This window comes from Balaenoptera ricei, chromosome 15 (assembly GCF_028023285.1).
Source record: "Balaenoptera ricei isolate mBalRic1 chromosome 15, mBalRic1.hap2, whole genome shotgun sequence".
NCBI classification, from domain to species: domain Eukaryota; kingdom Metazoa; phylum Chordata; class Mammalia; order Artiodactyla; family Balaenopteridae; genus Balaenoptera; species Balaenoptera ricei.
The window spans coordinates 24648246-24672387 of record NC_082653.1 but is presented as its reverse complement, the minus strand read 5'-3'; the positions used below and the strand labels follow the sequence as shown (position 1 = coordinate 24672387).

General features: G+C 38.1%; 1 protein-coding gene across 10 annotated transcripts in view; it reads right to left on the bottom strand.

Annotated features, from left to right (window-relative positions):
- NCOA6 (nuclear receptor coactivator 6) overlaps positions 1-24142 on the bottom strand; it is a 100533-nt gene that overhangs the window by 29405 nt on the left and 46986 nt on the right. For 9 of the 10 annotated variants that reach the window (XM_059895814.1, XM_059895813.1, XM_059895819.1 and 6 more), the window contains 6 exons: positions 22299-22580; positions 18456-18611; positions 13285-13407; positions 5183-5311; positions 3772-4620; positions 1579-1725 (listed from right to left, as the gene is read on the bottom strand). In XM_059895814.1, coding sequence (XP_059751797.1) covers positions 1579-1725; positions 3772-4620; positions 5183-5311; positions 13285-13407; positions 18456-18611; positions 22299-22533 — 1639 coding nt within the window. In that variant the 5' untranslated portion in view covers positions 22534-22580. The remainder of the gene's footprint in view (positions 1-1578; positions 1726-3771; positions 4621-5182; positions 5312-13284; positions 13408-18455; positions 18612-22298; positions 22581-24142) is intronic. The other variant, XM_059895821.1, reaches the window with a different exon arrangement.

Below are 24142 nucleotides of genomic sequence, written 5' to 3'. Positions count from 1 at the left end.
TGGGGACTAAAAAGTGGTAGCCACAATGAAGTTATAAGCCCAGTCCATGCTCCAGCCAGGAGACAGGGGACAAACTGTCCACTGTTCATACAATCCAGATTTTTCCTGAATCCTAAGGAAGATTTTCTAAACTGGCCTTAAACTGAATTCCATGACCACTGTATATACTACATACACTAATATACCAGTGTATATTCATCCAATCAACAATTATCTATTGAGTACCTAATATGTACAAGGCATTTTTGGTACCGAGGTAACAACAATAAACAAGACAGACCAAATCCCTGACCCCTTAGAGTCTAGTTGGCAAGAGTAAAATAACAAAGTATTTTCACAGGAAGAAGTAAAAGCTAACAAGAGCAATAATGTAGGGTAGGAGAAGAGAAAACGACAGACGAGTAGAGCTCTCTTAGATGGGATAAACAGAGAAATCAAAACAATATGTGCATGTGGGAGGAAGGCACCATATAAAAATATATCAATAAAAGAGTTGTGCTTATGTGGAGGAATTATGAATGATTTTATCACTATTTTAAAACTTCCTATAGAAAACATGAATTCACATAGCTCAGGAATTATAGTTTTGCATTAGCAGATAGGGGAAGTCATGCAGTTTGCCCTACCCTTCTCTAAGCTTTCAAGAGGTTTTTTTTTTTTTAAGTTTAAGACTATTCTCCTTCCTTAGTGATTTACAATTAATGTTGGAACCACATAACTGAACTAACTCCAAGTGGGGATCGGAGTTCAGAAAATATTTGTGCTACCTCAGTCCAAATTTCCTGAATGAGAAAGGGTAAGAGGGTTAGTCATGTGCCACCTAAAAGCAACCAGAAACATGAAGTCTGGGCTTATACAATGTTGCTTACAAATACTTTTTAGCCATTCTGCTCCACACTATTTGTCCTCCTAACCTGTATTGATTAAAGCCTGGTCTTCAAACAACACAGAATTCAGACACTCAGCATATACAATGTTAACATGAACTATAAAGAGATTTTAAAAGCCACAGTTGTTCAAAATGCCATGTGCCTCCATGCCTTTGTACCTATCATCTCCTTTGCCAGAAACAACTTTTGCCCTTTCACTAACTGAGCGGTCAGCAAACTATGGTCCATGGGCCAAATGAGGCCCATTGCCAGTTTGTAAATAACATGAATTCAGAGTTCAGGAATATAGTTTTGCAGTAGCACACAGGCAGGTTGGAACACTGCCATGGTCATTCATTTATGTATCGTCTATGGCTACTTTGGTGCTGCAACAGCAAAGTTATGCAGTTGCAACAGAGAACATATAACCTGCAAAGCCTAAAATATTTACTATCTGGTTCTTTTCAGGAAAAAAAAAATGCTGATCCCAGCTCTACCTCAAGTTTTATCTCCTTTCTTTAGGTGTTTCTAGATTCTCCAGACATTTTACCTACTTTCAATATATCAGTTATTGCCCTGAAAGAATAATTATTTATAGGTCTGAAACTAAGGGGAAGGACCAGGGCTTCTACTTCTCTGTATATCCTTGTTGTCTACCTACCTCACAATGTTCAATAAATGCTGGCTGAATAAATCACAGAAAACAAACCTGCATGCTGGACATTTTGATTTGCTTGCAGCTGAGGGGCTCCTGAATTCCCAGGGGTAGTTGCTGTGGTCGAAGGCACCTGACCTTGCATAAAGTTCGGGTTGGCCTGTCCTGCTGAGAAGCCAGGTGGGAGGCGTTTAGGCATTCCTTAATAGAAAACAATGAGTAAGGCAGTTACCTAGCAAATTTATACTCTTGCTTAGATGTGGAATGAATAAGGAAGGATGAGCTGCATGAAGTCTCCACTGGCTTAGCTCTCTCTGTCACACTGGTAGGATCTTTAATAAGGTTGGGAAAGATGGTTAAAAAAATCAACACAATCTCTTACATGAGCATTGTCAAAATGAAAAAGAAATACTAAAAAATTTACACTTAGAACATGCCAAGGAAAAGATGGCAATCTGCTCCCTAAATGTGATCTGAGGCCACGTCACAGCAAGGTTTAGGGCTCACTTTTCTGTAATACAACGGACCCCAAAACTTTACATACTTTAACACAGGTACCAAAGGAATATGCTAAATTCTCTCATATTCACACAAACTGATAAGAACTACTATAAAACAAAGACCTGGGTCCTGATATTAAGCATACATAGGTGATTTTTTTTTTTCCATTGAGGGAAATGGATGATAATTTCCTTTGTGGAAAATTTCTGCCCAATATTGTGCTTGTCTCTTTGGAAGAGATGAGAGATCAGAAACAATTCACAGGAGCGTCAAAGTGAGGGTATATTAAATTTATCATTACACCTTCCCCTCCAAAGGTTTGCTGAAATACTGACAGCTATGGTACCAAAAACCATACTCTGATGCAATCTTACTAATAAAGTAGTATTTTCTTTTATAGGAAGGTTTAATTTCAGAAAACAAATCTGTAATAAGGAGAATCTCAGAACCCACTCATAGTTTATAACATAGGCCTAGATGTGGCCAGATCACCTAGGTGAGCACATCACTTGCTCTATGAAAAGCATTAAGACCTAAGCTCACTTAAAATTTTTTTGTATTAGTCCATTTATTTAAGGGCCAAATTTTCAATGTCCTGAAAAACGCTCTGTAGACAAATATGCATTTGTCCTTTCTTTAGCAGTGACAAGTCCCCATTTGCATGCTTCCATTGTAATTAAATCAGTAATCACATTTGCAGGAGGGACTACCCAGCTTCCACTGATCCAAGGCTGGATGCCCAGAACAGTGAAGTTTGGAGCCGAAACATTCTTGCACTTTCTAAAAACTTCTTAGGATTCAAATGTTACAGCCTGCATGTCAGTAAAAGTAATTACAAGAGAGTGAAAAGACTGATGAGTAACTTAATTTCACCAGAAATCATGGGAACATGCCTTTGCTATGTTGCACTAAAGATGCAAGGGTTTTTTTCTGGGTAGGCAATGGGTGTCTTTTGGTGGGGGGTATGTTTATCAGATGACGGTATTACTCTCTATACCTTACTGAAAAGCTCCAAGCACATTCATGTGCACTAGATCAATGATTAATAAGAATAAATAATAAACATGGAGATGGATAAGTTTTACTGTAATCGTTTTACCTCTCACACATTAAGCTCCATTGCTTTTTCTTCATACAAGAGGCACCTTACAAAATAAATAAATAAATCTCCTTTAGGTATAACTGGTGGAATTCCCTCTCTAAGGAGCAGGCATTGGCATTATAAAACTATAAAAGTCAATGATTTCTGAACTTATTCCCCTTTATACTTTAATCAAATTTAACAAACACCATGCTATTTTACTAACTAGGATTATCAAAATTGAAAATCAGAAGGGCCTTTTCCCCAACAAAACCCTATTCTTATCTTTTCATTTTTGCTCTATTGCATAATCTTAATGTTTTCAACAGCTGAGCAGCTTAATAAGCTGTTAATAAAATCCTGTTTCTTCTGGACGTTTTAATTTACTAGTAGAAGATCAAGCAAAAATATTTTGAAAAACAAAATGAACATCTCTATATTGAATTTTACCTGCATTTTTATCCAGAGGGCTAGCTTAAACATAACCAGTAAGATGCTGCATAATGTATCAAGTTAACTAAGTCATATCAAGTGTCACCACTATATCCACAAAACCAAGTAATTACATCCTTATTTCACTCCCTCCATTAACTCTAAAAATTGAAGTTCTGCTAAGATCTATCTCTAGTAAATTTACCAACACAAATAGCTTCAGTGTTCCTCACCTCCTAGGCCTGGATGTAAACTCTGTGGCCCCTGATTTGGTGGTTGCTGCTGCATCACCATGAAGTTAGGTGGCACGTTTCCCTGTTGAACCATAGGATTCCGACCCGGAGAGCTGACGGGCTGCTGAAATCCCTGGGGAAGTGGGTTATTTTGAGGTGGCCTTGGTCCCATCTGCTGCTGAGTTTGGTTAACCGTTGGGGAGGATGCAGGGGATCCCTGCTGGAAGGAGGAGGGTGAGGAGGCAGGAGACTTGTTGGTGAGGTGGGGCTGCTGCAGGGGGGCTGGGACCCTAGAGGGCCCTCCCTGCAAGCTCTTCATCTGAGGAGCTGTGAACTGGCCTGGGTTGCTCATCTGAGGAAAGTTTGTATGGGCTTGTGAAGCTTGCTGGCTGCCAAAGGGATACGGAGGGGGAGGGTGGGAAGGTGTCTGTACCGTGGCTAAGGATGGTCTTGCCTGGAGTTGCTGTTGCATTGGGCCAGGCAAGGGAGCCTTCTTCCACCCTTGATTTGCAGTCATTGTGCCCAGAGAACTCTGGGCTGGAGGAGGCTGAAGGGCTCCCGAAGGCAGCTGGTTCCAGCCTGGAGGAACAGGCACCTGAGCTGGGGCAGTAAACTGGGGTCGAATTCCCTGTGGCTGCTGCTGCTGATGTTGCTGTGGGGGTCTTGTCTGCAGCTGCTGCTGCTGTTGCTGCTGTTGCTGTGGCTGCGGCTGCAGCTGGGGAAAATTAGCTGGGTTTATCTGTCTGTTCACAGGGACGGGCTGCATTGGGTGGTGCGGGGGAGCTAAAGATCCTGAGGGATGACTTTGCTGCTGTATATGGAGCCCAGAGAGGAGTGGATCCATTGCATCTGTTTAAAGACAGTCAACAAAGCAATAATTAACTTACTGCAACCTAGATCCTTCAGCAATCCTACAGTCTTGGCAATTCTGCCAATATAGAGTAAAATCTTCTGGGATCATTCAATGAAACGTTTGTGAGCACTTGCTATAATGCAAAGCAACTGCCGAGATGACAGAAAGATGAATGTTGTCTAGAAAGAGCTTATGATTCTAAGTGGATATAAGAGCCAAACATAAAATGTGGCGAGCAGTACTCTCCAAAGCATATTCTGAGGAACTATAAGAAAACAAAACAAATACAGAATTCTCGGTCATGGAGTGGCAGGACTAAGTAGGCCAAGGAATAGATTTTTAGGAATAAGAATAATGATAAGAATAATGAGAAATTCTGAGAAGAAATTCTGAGAAGGAAATGATGACTTTCAGCTTGAAGAAACTAGGGCAGATTTTACATAGAAGACAGCTTTTAAGCTGCGCAGTTAGGAATTTGGCATCAGAGAGAGGTGAATTTTGTAATGATCTGTGCAGGGAGTTCAGCCTCTTCAATTCTCAAAGATTGGAGGTCAGTACCTGACTGAGAAGCAGGGCGAGGAGTCCTGGGCTGCAGTTCTGAATTGGGGCCTGGTGCCATCATGGAAGATGACACATTTCCACCCTGGGGTATCATAACAGTGGCAGGGCTGGTCATCCTTATTAATCCTAGAGAAAAAAAAAATCCCTAGAATAGAGTACTGGCATTGGCACAATGTTTGTTTTTAATGAAATATTTCAAAAATATAAGAAGGTATGGAAAATTTTTATACCACCATCTATCTTATTTAAATCTACACATTCTACCCTGCCTCCTTCAGATATATATGCAGATACACCAGAAGCTGCCTCCTCCTTCCCAATCTCATTCCATTCCCTCCTTCTTATCTTATATCTGGGGTTAACAGTTCCATGCATGTTTATCTTTCCTACATACATAAACTGCATTACATTTTTTGTATGCTTTTAATCTTTGTATAAGTGACACCGTTCTATATGTATTCTTCTTCAGTTTCCCTTCTCACTTAATATTATTTTCTGAGATTCATCCATCTTGGCTGCTACAATAGTGCCCCATTTTATGGAACTGATAAATCCATTCTCCTGCTGATGAATACTAATTTTTCATCCTTAGAATTTTGCAGTGTCATGTATTTGTCCTGTATTCCACAGACAGGTAAGAGTGTCTTTAGACTATATACTTAAAATTGCTAGGTTTTAAAGTATAAGCACCTTCAATTTTACTAGATATTGATAAACTGCACTCAAAAGCGGTTATGCCAGTTTATACTCTTACTAGCAGTCTGAGAACTCCTTTTGCTCCACATCTTTCTAATTTCTTTTTATTTTAAAAAAATTTTTTTAAAGATTTTTTTTCAAGTGTTTTACTTATTTAGTTGTTTGTTTATTTATTTTTGGCTGATTTGGGTCTTCATTGCTGTGCACGGGCTTTCTCTAGTTGCAGTGAGCGGGGGCTACTCTTCATTGCGGTGCACAGGTTTCTCATTGCGGTGGCTTCTCTTGTTGCGGAGCACGGGCTCTAAGTGCGTGGGCTTCAGTAGTTGTCGTGCGCGGGCTCAGTTGCTCCGTGACATGTGGGATCTTCCTGGACCAGGGGTCGAACCCGTGTCCCCTGCACTGGAAGGCAGATTCTTAACCACTGTACCACCAGGGAAGTCCCTAAAGATTTTTTGATGTGGACCACTTTTAAAGTCTTTATTGAATTTGCTACAGTATTGCTTCTGTTTTATGCTTTGGTTTTTTGGTCGTGAGGCAAGTGGGATCTTAGCTCCCCAACCAGAGATGGAACCCGCACCCCCTGCATTGGAAGGTGAAGTCTTAACCACTGGACTGCCAGGGAAGTCCCTCTAATTTCTGATACTATTAGACTTTCTAGGATTTAGCATCTGTGCTCGTAAATGAAAATAGCCTATAATTATCCTCTCTTCCTGTCCTTTAATTTTAGCATCAAGATTAAAACAACTTCAAAATGAGCTGGAAAGTATCTTTCCTCTTTTTCTATGCTCTGAAAGAATATATGTATCTGTCTTTTAAATATTTAGTAAGACTCACTTGTAAAATCATCTGAGCCTGTGGTTATACTAATTGATTCATAGGGAGACAGATTATTTCAATTTCTTAAGTAGTTATAGATTTTTCATTTGATATGTCTTATTAAGTCAGTTTTAAATTATATTTTCCAGAAAACTGTTTCTTTGCCAACGCTTTCAAATTTATTAGCATAAAGTTATTCATGGAATACTCTTCTTTCCATTCTTTTTTAAAATTAAGAGACTCCCCTGGTGGTCCAGTGGTAAAGAATCTGCCTTCCAATGCAGGGGACGTGGGTTCGATCCCTGGTCGGGGAACTAAGATCCCACATGCCGCGGGGCAACTAAGCCCGCGTGCCACAACTACTGAGCTCGTACGCCTCAACGAGAGAGCCCATGTGCGGCAAACTACAGAGCCCATAGGCTCTGCAGCCCGCATGCCACAACTATAGAGAGAAAACCCACACGCCACAACTAGAGAGAAGCCTGCATGCCGCAACTAGAGAGAAACCCGAGCAGACCGCGTGCCGTAATGGAAAAAAAAAAAAAAAAAGATCCCGTATGCCTCAACAAAGATCCCGTGTGCCACAACTAAGAACCGACGCAGCAAAAAAAAATAAGGAAAATAAACAAATAAATATTTTTAAAAATTAAGATATAATTCACATACTATAAAATACACCCTTTAAAGTGTATGCTTTTTTTCTTTCTTGACGTTGCTTGTGCCTCTTTCTTTTTTATTTATTTGTCTTACCAGGATCATCAATTTTAGTTGTCTTTTCAAAGAAATATCTTTTGATTTTGCTGCTCTGTTCCATTGGGTTTTTTAATTCATACTTTACTTATCTCTGCTCTTACCTTTATTATTTCCTTCCTCCTAAATTACTACTTTGCTGTTCTTTTTCTCAATTCTTAAGTCAGACATTTGGCCTGTTAATTTTCAGCTGATGTTCTGCTCTAATATAAGTATCTGAGGGCTCAAATTTTCTTCCAAATGTTGTACTGTCTACATCTCACAAGTTTTGATATGTACCATTCTCATTATTCCCTTCTAAATATTTTCTAATGTCCATAATGATTGCTTTTTTAAAAATCATTGGGTATTTAGAACATGTTTTAAAATTTCTAAAAATATGGGATATTTTAGTTGGTCAGTTTTTTTTTTCTTCTTCTTTTTTTTTGGCCACTGACTTGACTTAATTGCACTGTGGTCAGAGAAAATGATCTGTGTGTTACCAATATTTGGTATTTACTGAAACCTGCTGTGGGAATAACACATGGTCAATTTATATAAATGTTACTCTTGTAAAGATTAAAATTCTTGAATTATTAGTATATGGTTTCTGAATATATCCATTATATCAAACTATTCTAATTATATTATTCAAGCTTTCTTTATCCTTACTAGTTTTTGCTCAATCCATCAATTACTAACCCAGGTGTGTTAAAATCTCCCCTAGGATTTGCTATCTATATGAATTCTGACCATTTTTGCCTCACATATTTTGAGGCTAGGTTATTAAGAACACAAAAGTTTAGCTATCTTCCTGAATTCTTCCTTTTATATTATACAGTGGTCCTTTTTATCCTCAGTAATGCTTTTTATCTGATAAAAATATTGTTATACTCCTTTTTCTTGGTTAATATTCATCTGGATTCTCTATTTTTCTCTATCCTTTTAACTATGAACTGAGACCTTATGTTTTATATCATTCCTGTAAGAGCACATAGCTAAATCTGAGATTATTATTCAATCTATTAATCACTTTCTTTTTATCAGTGCTTATAATCCATTTGCATTTATTGTTAATTACTGGTATATTTTGGTTTATCACTTTTTGATACCACTGCTTTTTACCCTTCTTTTTCTATGCTGTTTTCCTACTTTTCCTGAATTTTATTGTATTGATTTTTTCATCATGCCCTTCCTTTCTACCCGCCCCCACTACTAGTTTAGAAGCTATACATTCTATTTCTATTATTTTAGTGATATTTTAAAAATGTCAACAGACATATCTGACTTACTGTCTAAAGACCATATATGATCATCATTATTACTAAATAAGTCAATGCTTATTTAGATTTACCCCATGTTTACCAATTATTTAGCTCACCATTCCTTCTTAGCTCTTATTTCTTCCATCTTAGGTTCAATTTTCTTCTTCCTGAAGTACATCCTTGGGCAGTTCAATTAGCAAGGGTCTGTTAATGGTAAATTCTCTTAGTCTCTTTAAAAAGGTCTTTAGTTCATACTACTCTTGATACTATAGCTTTGTTTAAAATTCTGGGCTGTTAATAATTTTCTCATCACTTTGAAAATATTATTCTAATGTTTCATGGCTTCCAATGTTGCCACTGAGAAATTAGCTGTGGGTCTGATAATCTTCCCTTTGTAAATAACTGGTCTTTCATTTTGAGTTGCTTTTAACATTCTCTTTGTTTTTCATGCTCTGTAGTTTTACAATTTTGTGCCTAGATGTGAATTTATTTTTATTTGTAGGGCTCATAATTACTGGACTTCTGAATCCGAGGACTCATGTCTTTCATCAATTCTGGAAAAATTTCAGCCATTCTCTCTTTCACTATTGTCCCTCCTCAATTTCTTTATCTTCTTCTGGAACTCTTTTCAGATACACATTCAACTTTTTCATTTTATCCTTCACTTCTCTTGACCTCTTTCATATTTCCATCTCTTATTGTCTGTTGTATTCTGGGTAATTTCTTCAAACTCACCTTCTAATTCAGCTGTGTCTAATTTGCTGTGTAAGTTATTCACTTCAATAATTTTTAAATTTCTATAAGTTCTGTTTTTCCCCCAAATTCTCTTTGTGTTTTGATAGCGTCTTGTCCTCTTCTTAGAATTTTCATAATTTTAAACATGCTGATATTCCTATTATCTAGAATTCTGGAGGGAGGGACTCTAAATTTTATGAATTTGGAGTAGGCTTTATGAGAAATCTGCAATGGTTTGGGGTGAAAGCTTCAACGATTACTACCACTTTAGGACCACTTAATAACTTAGCTTAGCTGTACCTGGGTCATTTCAATAATACATTAAATGTCCAACATGCATAAGGATAGAGAAGACAATTCTACAAAAACCCTTTCCCCCACTCCTCAGCTAGAGCCCAGACCAAGAGAGACAAGTTTTGCATTTGTCTCCTTGTGCCAGAGAGTGAAAATTTTCTAATCTACATTGTACTGAAAATCCTGGCTTCATGAAGGATTCCTAATTCTAACTTCTTTATGTGGACCCAAGGCAAGGCTTCAAATTTTATCCCTCTTGGCCACTAAAACTCAAATTTCGTAGCCCCTGCAGCATCTCCTCATTTGTTTACTGCTATTCAAATGTTCTTCTTTGACTTCTTTCTTGCCCTGGGGATTTCCCTTACTGTCTTACAAGCTCAGCTGTGCATTAAATGTTATATTTCATCCAGCATTTTCAGGTGTTTTGTAGTTGGGAAAGGGCAATTAGGTAAATGTTTATCTGTTAAAAATGGATTTGTTTGTACTGGTTTGCAGGGCAGAAATTGAGACACAGATGTAGAGAACAAATGTATGGACACCAAGGGGGGAAAGCGGCAGGGGGGTGGGGGTGGAGGTGTGATGAATTGGGAGATTGGGATTGACATGTATACACTGATGTGTATAAAACTGATGACTGATATGAACCTGCTTTATAAAAAAATTAAAAAATAGATAAATAATAAGAACCTGCTGTATTAAAAAAAATTAATTAATAAAAAAAATGCATTTATTTCTGAGGAACCCCACCCCATTTTTCGAAGATGGTAATTAGACAGTGAGAAAGTTCTTAGGAGATAAGAAGAAACAGGTTTTCTTAGTCTACAATCAGCTTCCTATCCTCAGAAATGTTTAAGCACATGCTGGCTACATGCTTAGTAGAGATACTATAGAATACATTCCAGCACTATGTGGGAATCTGGACTAGAGCCGTGATTCACAACTGGGAGCAATTTCGTCCCCAAAGGGGTATTTGGAAATGTCTGGAGACAGTTTTGGTTGGAACAACTGGGGGAAAAAGGTGGTGGTGCTACTGGCACCTGATAGGAGGCCAGGGATGCTGCTGAACATCCTACAATGCATAGGACAGCTCCCCACAGGAAAGAATTATCGGTTCAAAACATCAATAGCGACACATGACTAAATGACTAGTATGGTATAATCACTAATCTTGGGATTCTATGAGGCTATGAAAAGAAAATAGGATATGGATTTGGTTTTCATTACGAAAGACTCCTGCTTATCAGCCAACTTTCTGTTGCCAATGCTAAGAGAAGAAAATGGCATTAAGAATAATTTAGTCTAAGACATTCTAGATACACAATTCCAAAGTTATTTATTATTGTTTTAGAGGCTAGTTAAGGTCTCTTTCCCTTGAAAAATTTCTCTGTTTAGTTTAACCAAATGTTAAATTTTGTTTGCATCCACTATCCCAATGGACAACAGAGAAAAAACATTCTTAAAGTATGCTTGGCAGTAAAGAAAGACACCTAGGGGTTAAAATGTTACTGTGACTACAGATCATTGCTAACTGATTTTTCCTGAAACTTTATATTGTATATATTATCATAGTGTCCTTCATTAAATACCAGTCTAACCTAATTTCAACCTAAAGCTTCTAAGTTTCCTATGTTGATAATGAACTACCTACACATCACTAAAATTTACACTCACTTTTCAGAGATGCTTAGTAAATATGCCTGCTATTTGCCAGATACTAGGAGAGCTTGCAATTAGTGTATTGATATTGATTTAAGAGTCCTAATATTTTAAGGCTGGAAGAGATCTATAACATTGTTTCTAGGACATTTTTTTTTTTTTTTTTTTTAATTATTTTTTATTTATTTATTTATTTTTGGCTGCGTTGGGTCTTCGTTTCTGTACGTGGGCTTTCTCTAGTTGTGGCAAGTGGGGGCCACTCTTCATCGCGGTGCGCGGGCCTCTCACTATCGCGGCCTCTCTTGTTGTGGAGCACAAGCTCCAGACGCGCAGGCTCAGTAGTTGTGGCTCACGGGCCCAGTTGCTCCGTGGCATGTGGGATCTTCCCAGACCAGGGCTCGAACCTGTGTCCCCTGCATTGGCAGGCAGATTCTCAACCACTGCGCCACCAGGGAAGCCCTCTAGGACATATTTAAATATGTTTACAGCTAACTAAGGCTAGTAAATATTAAGACATCTGGCCAGAAATTGAGACCAGAACCCAGATTTCCTGAGTCTCATCCTAGGTCTAGTCTTTCTTTCACTAACTATATGCAACTTGGCTAAACTCTGCCCACTCTTCTTCTGGCCCTGGTTCTTCAGTAGTGGCAACAGCGTCACCTATAATCTCTCATCAAGCTGGCTTAACACCAAATGCTCAGACTTCTATGGAGAACTATATCTTTTAACTCCCTACTATAGGTTCCACGTTGGGTATTTTACATTTGCTATACAGTACTCCAAAACAGCCCAACAACACAGGCCCTGACACATAACAGGAACTCAGTGAATGTTTGCTATATGACTCAGGGCTCATCCATCTTCAAGCATGAGCTCAAAAGATTATAGGCACTACTATCTCATTTTATAGGTGAAGAAACTGTTGCCTGGAGAGTTACAGTGACTAGTTTGAGGTAAACACTAAATGGCAGTGCCAGGATAAAAACCTAGTTCCAATTCTATATGGCCAGGTCTTCAGCTATAGTTCAGAAAAATGGCTTTATAAATTGAGCTTCTCTATTCTGCCGCATTTCTTCAAGAGCTACTGTGGTAGATGGGGAGGTGAATGATTGGGTATAGTTTCAGGTACTTACTCTCCTTCAACCATAGCAGCTGTGCTTTTCTGGCTTATTTGAATAAAAGATCCTGCAGCAGAAAAAGTTTGAAAGCCACTAGTGTTGTGAAAATAGCACTGACCTGGGGAGTTAGAGCTGTGATATTAGCCCACTGCTACTTGACCCAGGGCAAATTGCTTCCTTTCTGTGAACTCCACAGGTTCCTCAGCTTCAAATGAGAGAGCCAACTCAATTCTAATATTCTGTGACTCACAGAATATTGAGTTCAATCTCTAAGAAATTTCAGGACTGCTAAAAAGTTAGCAAAAAATTTATAACTCTCTCAAATTCTAAATACATAAAAACACAATATTCTCCCACATACTTCTGCAGATTACAAATAAGCATGCAAGAACTCTCAGCTCACAGATTCTCAGTCACAGAGAAAGGTGGGAGTTGGAAAGCTACACTATGCTATAAACACCCTGAGGGTAGAAGATGTTTTATTCAGTTGTACTTTCAACACTTAGCATAGGTCCTGTCATACAATGAAAACTCAATAAATGTTTGCTGCATGGTTCAGGGCTCATCTATCTTTAAGCATAAGCCCAAAAGATCACAAAGACTGTATATGCTCCATGCTCTGTGATTCTGGCCTCCTGAGAGTCTAGATTCACGTCTTGCTTTCCTGAACCAATAAACAGAAATGTGTCAGGAACCCCCACCTATCTTGCAGGACCCAAATGATCATACACTAGCAAATAAAGCCAAAAAAGGAAACTAGTAAAATGTCATACAATTGAGTAGATCTCACCTGGACCACCTGCCATGGGAAATCCCGCCTCCATCCTAACTGAATTTCCGGCTCCCATGGGTCCATTCATTCTCACATCTTGGCCTCGGTTCTGAGCCAAAGCGAGGTTGATAGCACCTTCCCCTGAAAATGATAGTTAGGTTAAAAAGGAAATCATCAGAATAAGATGCAAATTTTGTTTAAAAACAGATATGCGAGAGCTTCAGTTTTATGTGCTTTTGAAGAATTACGGTAAGTTTACCACCACAAAAAGGGTGAGTTCAATACTATATGGGTCTTTCTTCAACCTCACCTGAGCAGGTTCACTTACATGAAGCACAGGGAGAACATAACCAATTCTCACAATACAGCAGACGGACAATCGTTAATGATGTATGCCCTCACCAGAGAGCTTGGAACTCTGAATATTTATTTTCAACCAACTCACCTTGAATGTGTGTTTGTAGGAAGAAAATATTCTCAGAAAGTCTCAAAATCCTAGATTACCTTTTGAGAATTTATGATCAGAAATTAGAAATACGAGTAGGTTTAATGGAGAAAGAACATACGATGGCATGGGGACACTGTGATATTTGTAAGCAAAATACCATTTCCCTTTCAATGACTGCAATATAAATAGATACGCAGCAGAGAAATTCCTGCAATGAAGAGTAGATAGGTTGCTACTAATCTACCTCTGAGACATCTTACGATAAAGACCAACATTTTGGAAAAAAAAAAAAAGACCAACATTTTGTATAGGGTTTTTAATGCTTACAAAATTGTATCTCATTTGAACCTCACAATAGCCTGGTAGGTAATGTCACTAGAAGTGTTCCAATTGAGTAGACTCTAAAGTTAGAGGCAATTTAAACCTCACTTGATAAAAAGGTCTCTGAAACAAGTTTTGGGATGCTTCCTTGTGCTTAATCCCAAATTTTGACTACTGTTACTCTGGAAGACAGCACCACCTTGTGGGCAGATAAAAGTATAGCTAGCCTGTGGCTGAAAATTTGAAAGGGTGCGTTCACCTTGTTCCCTAACTTAATGTTTTACAGAGCAAGATGATAAAGAAGGAAGCCAATGAGGGCACAGCAGTTTCCTCTGTCTTGTCACTGATCTAGGTCAGCTAGATAAATAGATAAAATATTAAGTATTTTAACCCGGCAGATAGCTTGGTAATAGGGAACAAATATACTACCAATAAGTGACCAATCACCAGGGGCTACAAGATGTTCTAAGTTGCCTATAGTAGTCAGGAAGAAAAGAGAAAAGAAAATACAGATCTTGAGGGTTTCCACTAAAGGGAAAGAATTATTAATACACTAAACTTGCTAAGACATTCTAGGTGGAAATAGTATTGTTCTTGAAATGGACATCAGATCATGTAAATGGCTTGTGGCTGCTATTGACAGCCCAGACGTGGTCCTTGCCTTATCTCTCTAACCTCAACTCACACTACTTTCTCCTTTAATAACAAGGATTCAGCCTCAGTGGCATTTTTTTTACTTTCTTAGGTACACAAACCCACTTTTCACCTCAAGGCCTTTGCACATGTTGTTCTCTCTGCCTAGAACAGTTCTCCTGCACTCTTCACATAAACCAACTTCTCAATTTTCAATGTAATCTTAAGTGTCACATGCCCCAAAAGGCCTTCTCCAATCTTCTTATCTAAGGTTAGGTCACCCTTATCAGAACATCTTGTTACTTCTACAGAGCACATCCCATGTATCAACAGTTACTTATTCATTCACTTATAGTTATTAACAGTTAATTAATAGTTCATTCACTTATAGCTATTAACAGTTAATTAATAGTTATTAACAGTAACCCCCTTTACTCTCACTTTCCTAATTTAGATGATAAATTATATGGCCACCTTAATTATATCCTTTAAACACTGAACAGTGCCTGGTACACAGTAGGCACTCATTAGCTATTTACTGGCTATATGATGAATAGTCATCTTATTACAACCTTACAAAGAATCATAGGCATTTTTCTATACGATAAATGCATTCCTTGAAAACCTCGCAGTCTATAAAAATCTCACACTGAAAACAATAGGTTTTATGGGAAAAACAGTGTTGAGGCAAACTCAAAACCCATGCGGCTTTGTAACCAGAGCGCTAATAAAAACAAAAATTGGTGTAGGTAACATACCCCAAAACAGTAGAATGAAAATGACTGGTTAAAGGTGGGAAATAATGTAGATGAAGTGGAGCTTTGAGCAAGTGGAGCCACCATTAAGGTGGGCACAGGAGAAACTGAAACTTCACAAGCCGAGAGCCATGCAATGCTGAGGGTATACTTCTGGGGAAGGTACCTGAGTGTAACTTCTCATTCTTACTTTTCCTGAAATAAAGCTGAAAGGACTCCCACCTATGTAGTAACAGATCTAAAGGCTTTTTGGCTTTTCTTGTGGACAATTAATCCTTCTATTGCTACTAATCTAACTCCCCTTGCCCGGGGGGGGGGGAAAAATCACGTATGAATTAAACACAATTTCCACACTATACTACTGTTATTCTCCTATTTGCCACCTGCACGTAAGCTAATCGTTGTCAAGGAAACACACATAGAGAACACTACTGGCTCTCCAACTTGCTGATGGGGGTTGGCAAACTATGGCCTGTGGGCCAAATCTAGCCTGCTGCCTGTTTATTTAAATAAGCGTTATTGGAACACAGCACATTCATTCATTTACATATTGCCTATGGCTGTTTTTGCACTACTACAGTAGAGCTGAGTTGTCTTGACAGAGATCTTCTGGCCCACAGAGCCAAAAAAATTTATTCTCTGGCCCTTGACACAGACTCCTGCTTTAAATCAGAATGAAGTTACAGAGGAGTCACAAAATGTCCTCAAAAAAGACATCTTCCCAACTCCCTGGCCAAAACTCAAAAGAAGGGTACGGGGAGGATTCTTCAATGGAGAACAGTCTGTTGGGAGGAACAACCTGTCCCTCCAGCCCTGCAGCAGACACCACAACAGTGGCAATACCTTCTCTTACAACTTAAAAGGCATCAGCCCATCACCAGTTTCACAAAAGCAACAGCTGTTGCCACCACTTTCACTCCAGCCTGAACTCCCAGGGAGTGTGGAAAGAGAAAAGGAGATCACCTGGGACACATATGTGTACCCTAAAAGTTAAAGAACTCTTTTTCTGTAATGTGATAATCACTGCCATATGTAAATTTCATAATTTCTTGTAATATATGTTATCTATTTGGCTTCCTTGCTGGTACTTGTATTTTAATTTATGGCTATAACGATAAAGGGGAGTCAGCATCTTACCCTTTTAAGAATCTGTAGGAAGTAGGTATGATTAAGAGAAGAAACTGGTGTTTCCTTTCTCCAGGGGAAAACACTACCACAAAGCCCTTTTAATTCAGGTAAATAGGTAAGAGAGACTATAAAATGTTTGGGGTTTTTAAGAAACTGCTTACATGTTTCTTATAAAAAATAATGTGCTATGTGCTTATAAAGCATAAACAGCCTATATAGTGTTATTACCAATAGTTATTTGACTTACACTCTTCCCAAAAGTTCATCCTACATCCAATAGATTGCTGTGAATTAATTTTACTTTTCTGAATCCTTTTAGACAATCCAACATTTTTTGAAACAAACTGGTTATTGTTTAAGCCACTATTTCCTTGTTTATCAAATTATGGAATTTACCCCATTTCTCAATCTATATATCTCTAAATAATCTCTCTAAATTATCTGTTTGTTGATATCGCCCCTTCTGGGGCACAGCAGCCTACAATCTTAACTGCATAAAATGTGTCTCACTCCTACGTACAAAATGTTGACCTTTCAGTTACTGAGGTTCAATGGAGCATTTAGGTCCTATGCAAGCACAGGGTCAGGAGGGCTTGGCCCACCAGGGCAAGAGAAGGCTGGAATCACTCACTGGTTGCCACCTTGTTTACATCAACACAGGAGGGGAAAAGAAGGTTTTAGTTCATTGGGCACCAAAAGACAGAATTTCCTTTGTGCTTCCCCATACTTGGTACTTACATCTCTCAGGTTTGTCTCCCTCATCAAGGTCATGAGCTCCTTTTGAGTTTATAATGGCAAAGACCATATTTTATTTATCATTTATTCTGAGGGCTGAAGCAAAGTGTTACTATTATATATCTGCTTCCCTTGCTTTCATTCAACATATGTTTATTAAAGAACTTGAGATGTACAAGCAAGCAAAGATTCAACAGTGAGCGAAACAAGATATGGTCCCTGCCCCTACTGGAGCTTGCAGTCCATGGGGGAACAAAACAATCATCAAATAATTGCTTTAATCAAAGTGTGAGAAAATGATCTGAAGGGGAAAAAAAACAGACTTTTGTAAGAGTATGTGAAAAAAAGACTCTGACTTAGTCAAGGAGTTCAGAAAACACCTCCTCAAGATTTAAGTTGGAAAAAAAAAAAAAAGATTTAAGCTGATACTTGAAGGCTGAGTAGGTATAACTAAGGGAAAGGGGAATGGCAGGGAACAATATCCATACAGAGAAGACATCAATGCAAAGGACTCCTGGCAGGAAGAAGAAATGCATATTCAAGGAACCTAAAAGAAAGCTGAGGAGGCTAGAATAGATAGCAAGGAAGAAGGAGGAGAGCTGTAAAAGATAAGGCTAGATGAGAAAGGTAGAGGCCAGACCAGGCAAAGCCTGAGGTCACGATAAGGAGTTTGGTCATTATTCTATGAATAATAGCAAGCCACAGCAGGGTTTTAAGCTGTGTGTGTGTGTGTGTATACTCCATATTTTCATTTTTAAAAGATCATTCTGTCAAAAACATCTGAAAAATGAATACTGCTACAAAAGGATTGTTCAGGGCCTCCTAGTCTCTGTTAGATAAATAAATACTAAATAAGGCTTATTGGGTGGAAGGAATCGACTGAAATTAGATATTCTTTAAAAGACAAATCAGTCCTTGGTTAGGGTACCAGTAAAATCAAAGTCTGACAGAATGACAGCCAACATCAGCCAAGGAAATGGAGTCTGAGGCTGTGGATGCTGAAGCGTCAGGACCCAACCAGAGCCTCAATTCCTCTTTATCCTAAGGTGCTGTAATGTGAAGCACAGGTGACATGAATTATCTGGCATTCTGAATTCAACTTGAGAGGAACAGACAAAGCAGCACATGCTATATTCTACTGTTCCTATAATCTGGGTCCAGACATGCACCTTCAATCTGAACGGAGAGAATTCCCAGATCCCGAAGCTGCTGGTTGTTGCTCTGAGCCAGGATCCGTAGCCGCTCCGCTGCTTCCCGGGGGATGTTGAATGTCACACGCACGCTGTTCCAGGGCTCTACCTTCTGTACCTTTAGCTTGCTGGATTCTTGGTAGTGAAAGAAAGAGAATAATATCAGTAATCTTTTAGCCATCTGAAGACATGGAATGAACAACAACAACAAAGTAAAAGAACAAGGTAGAATACCAGTATGGAGTAGCTGAGAGAGTTTAAGCTTTGGTATTAGATAGACTTTATTATTATTATTATTTTGTTTGTTTTTTTAATAAATTTATTTGTTTTATTTATTTATTTATCTATTTATTTATTAATTTTTGGCTGCTTTGGATCTTCGTTGCTGCGTGCGGGCTCTCTCTAGTTGCAGTGAGCGGGGGCTACTCTTCGTTGTGGAGCACGGGCTCTAGGCCCACAGGCTTCAGTAGTTGTGGCTCGCGGGCTCTAGAGTGCAAGCTCAGTAGTTGTGGCACACAGGCTTAGTTGCTCCGCGGCATGTGGGATCTTCCCGGACCAGGGCTCAAACCCGTGTCCCCTGCATTGGCAGGCGGATTCTTAACCACTGTGCCACCAGGGAAGCCCAGACTTTAAATTGAATCCCAGCTGTACCACTTAGCACCTGGGTGACCGTGAACAAGTTATTTAACATTTCTGAAACTTACCCTTCTCGTCTCTAAAACCATGAAAAAACTACTTCATGTGATTGTGAGTGTTAAATGAGATAATAATATGCCAAAAATCTAGCACAGGATCTGACACACCATAGGCACTTAATAAATGGAAAGCAGTAAGATGGAGTAAGGAACATAAGAGAGAAGGGAGAGATAAGTTTAAATTAACAGAATAAGGTCTACTTCTGGACTCAGTTCAATGTATGTGAACTGAGAAGCTAAGAATAGTTAAGTTTCAAATTTCAAGTGAAATTTTATAAAAATTCAACTGGCAGATATGCCAATTGTAAGATATTAGGGAATCTGTAGCTACAATTCACTAAACTTGTTTAAAGAAAGAGCACTAAAAAGGAAAATAGTAGATTCACTTATAAAATGTTAAGCAATTTTAATTCTTCAAACGAAATAATTGAAATTTTAATACTCATATTTAAATTTTCACTGGGCATCTCTGTGAAAGATATTCATAGAGAGAGGGAGCAAACATTTCTTCCAATATCCTATAAATGCTTCAATTTAAGGAAGGCTTAAATCTTGATTCTTTATGTCTCTCATTTTTGATCTTTTTCTACTTTAAACAATTTCCACTGAAGCACACCAAACTGAGGAGAAAAGCAACATAAATTTGACAACTACATTTCAGTTAGGATATGAAAACATTACATTTCAGCAAATCTGAAAAGTCAGTGCAAACTTTAGAACATGTTTTTAAATTAAGATGCAAAAGTTAAACTAACTGAGGAGGTAATGTTGTCTGTAATTATATTTCACAGATGAAAAGCAAATCCCAGGTCCAGTTAGATAATAAAAAAACATTTTTTCCCCAACAACCACAGACAAAATAATTTTCTCTTTTGTTATAAACTCAGCTACATTAAATCTCTTGTATCCTCCATTCAATTATACATTCCAGTATTGAGAAAATGGTCATACAGGAATATCTATTCTCAAAATAAGAAATATATATGGATACGGGAAAGTGCCTACATGTTGCCTAAAGCCACTGCCACCTCCAAAACCATTATACGTTATACATTTATCCAGACATGGAGTCCACTTGTTCTTATGTGGAAAAAAGAGACCACTTGCTAAGAGCAGAAGGTTAATACAATCACAGAGATTTAAGAAGGATTATGCAATATTTAGTTCAAGTCTATTTTATAGGTGAGGAAACTGAAGCCCAGAAAGTCTAAGAGATTTGCCCAGAATCCAGTGGCTACCTAGCAGCATCATGGCATCAGAATCCAGCTCTGCTTTTCAGGTCATTTTTCTTTCCATGATATTTATGCATCCAAACAGCAAAAGGTAGGGAGCTTGAGATCCTGGTACCACAGAGTATAGATGCTGCAGAGCTTCTCCCCAATCTGAACAGTACTGGAATCTTATACTTACGTGGTCTAGACAAACGTTAAATTTGCTTATGACATTATCTACTTGTGATAAGCCTGCAGAAAAATCTTTAACTATAACAGTTATATTTTATCAAATTTTTTTAACTTCCATCATATTTGAGAACATCTGACTTAAAATACTTTTTGGATCAAGACTATAACTGATAACCATAAGTCTGAGTTTGCTAATTTATTTAAAAGCCATTAATAAACTAATTCAGCAATTTAAAAACAAAAAAATGTGGATAATTAAGAGCAATGAGTAGGACTTCCCTGGTGGTCCAGTGGTTAAGAATCCGCCTTCCAATGCAGGGGATGCAGGTTTGATCACCGGCTGGGGAACTAAGGTCCCAAATGCCGTGGGGCAACTAAGCCCGCGCACTGCAACTACTGAGCCCGTGTGATCTGGAGCCTGAGCCCCACAACTAGACAGCCTGAGTGCCACAACTACTGAGCCTGCGAGCTCTAGAGCCCAAGCGCCAAAACCAGAGAGAGACCACGTGCTGCAACGAAGAGTCCATGTGCCACAACGAAAGATTCCACATGCCGCAACGAAGATCCCACGTGCCGCAACTAAGACCCAACACAGCCAAATAAATAAATAAATATTTTTTAAAAAAAGAGCAGTGAGCAATGAACAATTTCAGGTGCAGCTAGCCCTTAAGATATGATATATTATGACATGATTATGGTGATAATTACAACTTTCACCATAAAAGTCTCTAATACTATGTTAAATAATCCAGAACTATAGAGAAGTCTTATATAACCTGGTAAAAAAAAGACCCTTGAAAAAAAAGACAGCTCTCCTCCTGACATCAATTCTAATGAATAAGACCCCCAAACCTAAAAAGTTGGTTAGCACTTAATCAAATCAAGATCTGTGATAAAAGGATAAAATCTAGGCTTTGTATTATGTCTGAAGGGATTAAATAACTGTGCTACCCAGGAAAGATGGAGAACATCTAAACCAAAGTTGACAAGCACAACTTCCCACAAGACCACTACAGGTTATCTAAATGTGTGAAGAGGCCAGATGGGACAGTCGTGAAGGGAGGGCCTGCCTTCAGTGGCAGGTGCTACTCAGCACCACCTGGGATAGGAGAGCTCAATGTTATCTGACCTTTCCTGTTTAAAGACAAATCTAAAATCTGAATTTTAATGTAAAATATCTCATTTTTTAAAGCAGTGGCAATGAAATTCAAACATTAAAAAAAAAACAAACCCCCAAAACTAAAGTGGGCCATAACACATGGCTGCACACTGGATACAGCAGGCTATCGGTTAACCTCTGGCCTAAAATTTAAAAGAACAAATTTCAAGTTCATTTTAAGCAGAACCATGGAGGAAAAATTTTTGTAACTTTTAAGTCACCTCAAAGATCCAGTCTTACTTCTTCATTTTATAGGTAAGGAAACTAAAGACCAGAGAGCTAAAAACAATAAATAAATTTGGGTCTTGAGAATTACTCCTATCCATTAGAACAGATAATTTAAGGATTACTATGCTAAGTAATGCTTTATTATGTTCAGTTACTCCATGTACTTAAAAAAATACAACAGAATTTCTATTAAAAAAAAAAATCCTAAAATTCCAACTTTGCAATTAAAATCAGCCTTTCAACCTAGTACAACCACAGTTGTACTTTGTAAAACTCGAGATAACCATAGAAGGACAATTCAAAAAGAGTAACAAGAAGGAAAAATAAAGCAAATTACCCATGTGTAACAAATTGGGCACGTTCTCCAATATTGTGTCCAATTTCCATTTGAAGTCTTTATCATCTATATTTCCTTTGAAGGCCACAAAGATTGTGGAATCCTCCAAAATACTATCACTTTTTGAGTCATCATCTTCTAGTCCAGAGTCAAAATCCATCTCTGAGTCCTCCACTGTTGATGAACACAAGGAAGTATAGATGTCTTCTAAGTTTGGAAGGTCATCCAAAACCATGGTGAATATTATTCCAGAAGCATATGCCAAGTGGACAATAAAAAAACCTTTGAAAACAGAAGATACAAAAAGCATTCATTACAAGGCATAATTATACAGTCAACAATGTATAATTATAGTTCTATGAAAACTATAATTTATTTGCCAAGTAATAAGGAAGTACTATAAAAATTAAGAAATTACAGAGAGGATAAGCTAGTTTAATTAAGATATTCTATAATAGTTCTTAAAGATACTAGAAATAAAAATATACCAGTTTTAAATAAAATTCCTTTTATTTTGTCAGCCTAGAATATGGGCAGAAGGGAACGAAAAATCACAAGAAAATAAAGTAGGTATTTTCTGAGAATTAATTCATATAAGCCTTTGGTTGACCCCCACAGAGCAAGATTGGGGTTGACCCCAAGACTCTCCTTACTCCTGTCCTAACAAAAGCTTCAGAGCAGCCAAGGTTTCTAAAGCCCTCCGCTTTAACCTGCAAAGGACAACTTGACCTAACTAAGAGCATCTGCAGGACTACTTAAAATCCTAGTCTTTCATGAGGACCATTTAAAACAACTTTTAAAGGGTTATTAATAGTCGCATAGCTGAAAATGATGATTCAGAAACAAAACAAAGACACAAAAATTTTAAAATACTTTTGCAAAAGGAAAATAAGTGGTTAGCACATGTTTACAGAGGCAAAGAACTATGTCTAGGACAGAACTAAATTACTTTTTAACTTTTAGGTCTAGGGAAGTCACATTTTCTGCTATTTTCAGTTATGTTGCCTACCAAAGAGTACAAATATTAAAGACCACACCATGTGGCCATTTCCTCCATTATCTTTGGGATTGATGATCACATTCTTAACCCAAAAGTGAATGAATGAACATTAATTTTCAGCATTTGTGTTAAGCAAGAATGGTATGGAAACATAAGAACCTCACACAAATCTTCTAATTAAAAAAAATTCCCTATATAAAGCATAATTACAGCTATTTTTTTTAAAAGATGGATAAGAAAAAAGGACTGAAAATAAACCCACTAAAATGCAAATAGTGATTGTGCTAGGTTGGTAAGATTGTTGGTAAATTTTCTTTTCCTATTTTCCAAAAACGCTATAAGTCATTAGGAAAATGCAAAGCTAAATATGCTGTAATATGGTTATACTACTTGCATAAATAGAAAAAAGTATCAACTTTTAAAAACTGTTTAACTTTTCTTTTTAAAATAATCACTAAACTTCAAGAGTAAAGGCTTTTCAAAAACCAAACCTAAGCAATTTTAAGGGGGAAAATTCCTCTGTTGTAAATAAATATGGAAAAAAACTTTTACATTTGAGCAGAGTGTCTTATAGTCTGCCAATTATAACCTTTTCTAGTACCATCGGTGTTACAAAGGAACAGTGTAATTTGGGTGGTTAAGAAAAAACAGCATTCAGGACTTCCCTGGTGGCACAGTGGTTAAGAACCCGCCTGCCAATGCAGGGAACACGGGTTCGAGCCCTGGTCCGGGAAGATCCCACATGCCGCGGAGCAACTAAGCCTGTGTGCCACAACTACTGAGCTTGCACTCTAGAGCCCGCGAGCCACAACTACTGAAGCCCGCGCGCCTAGAGCCCGTGCTC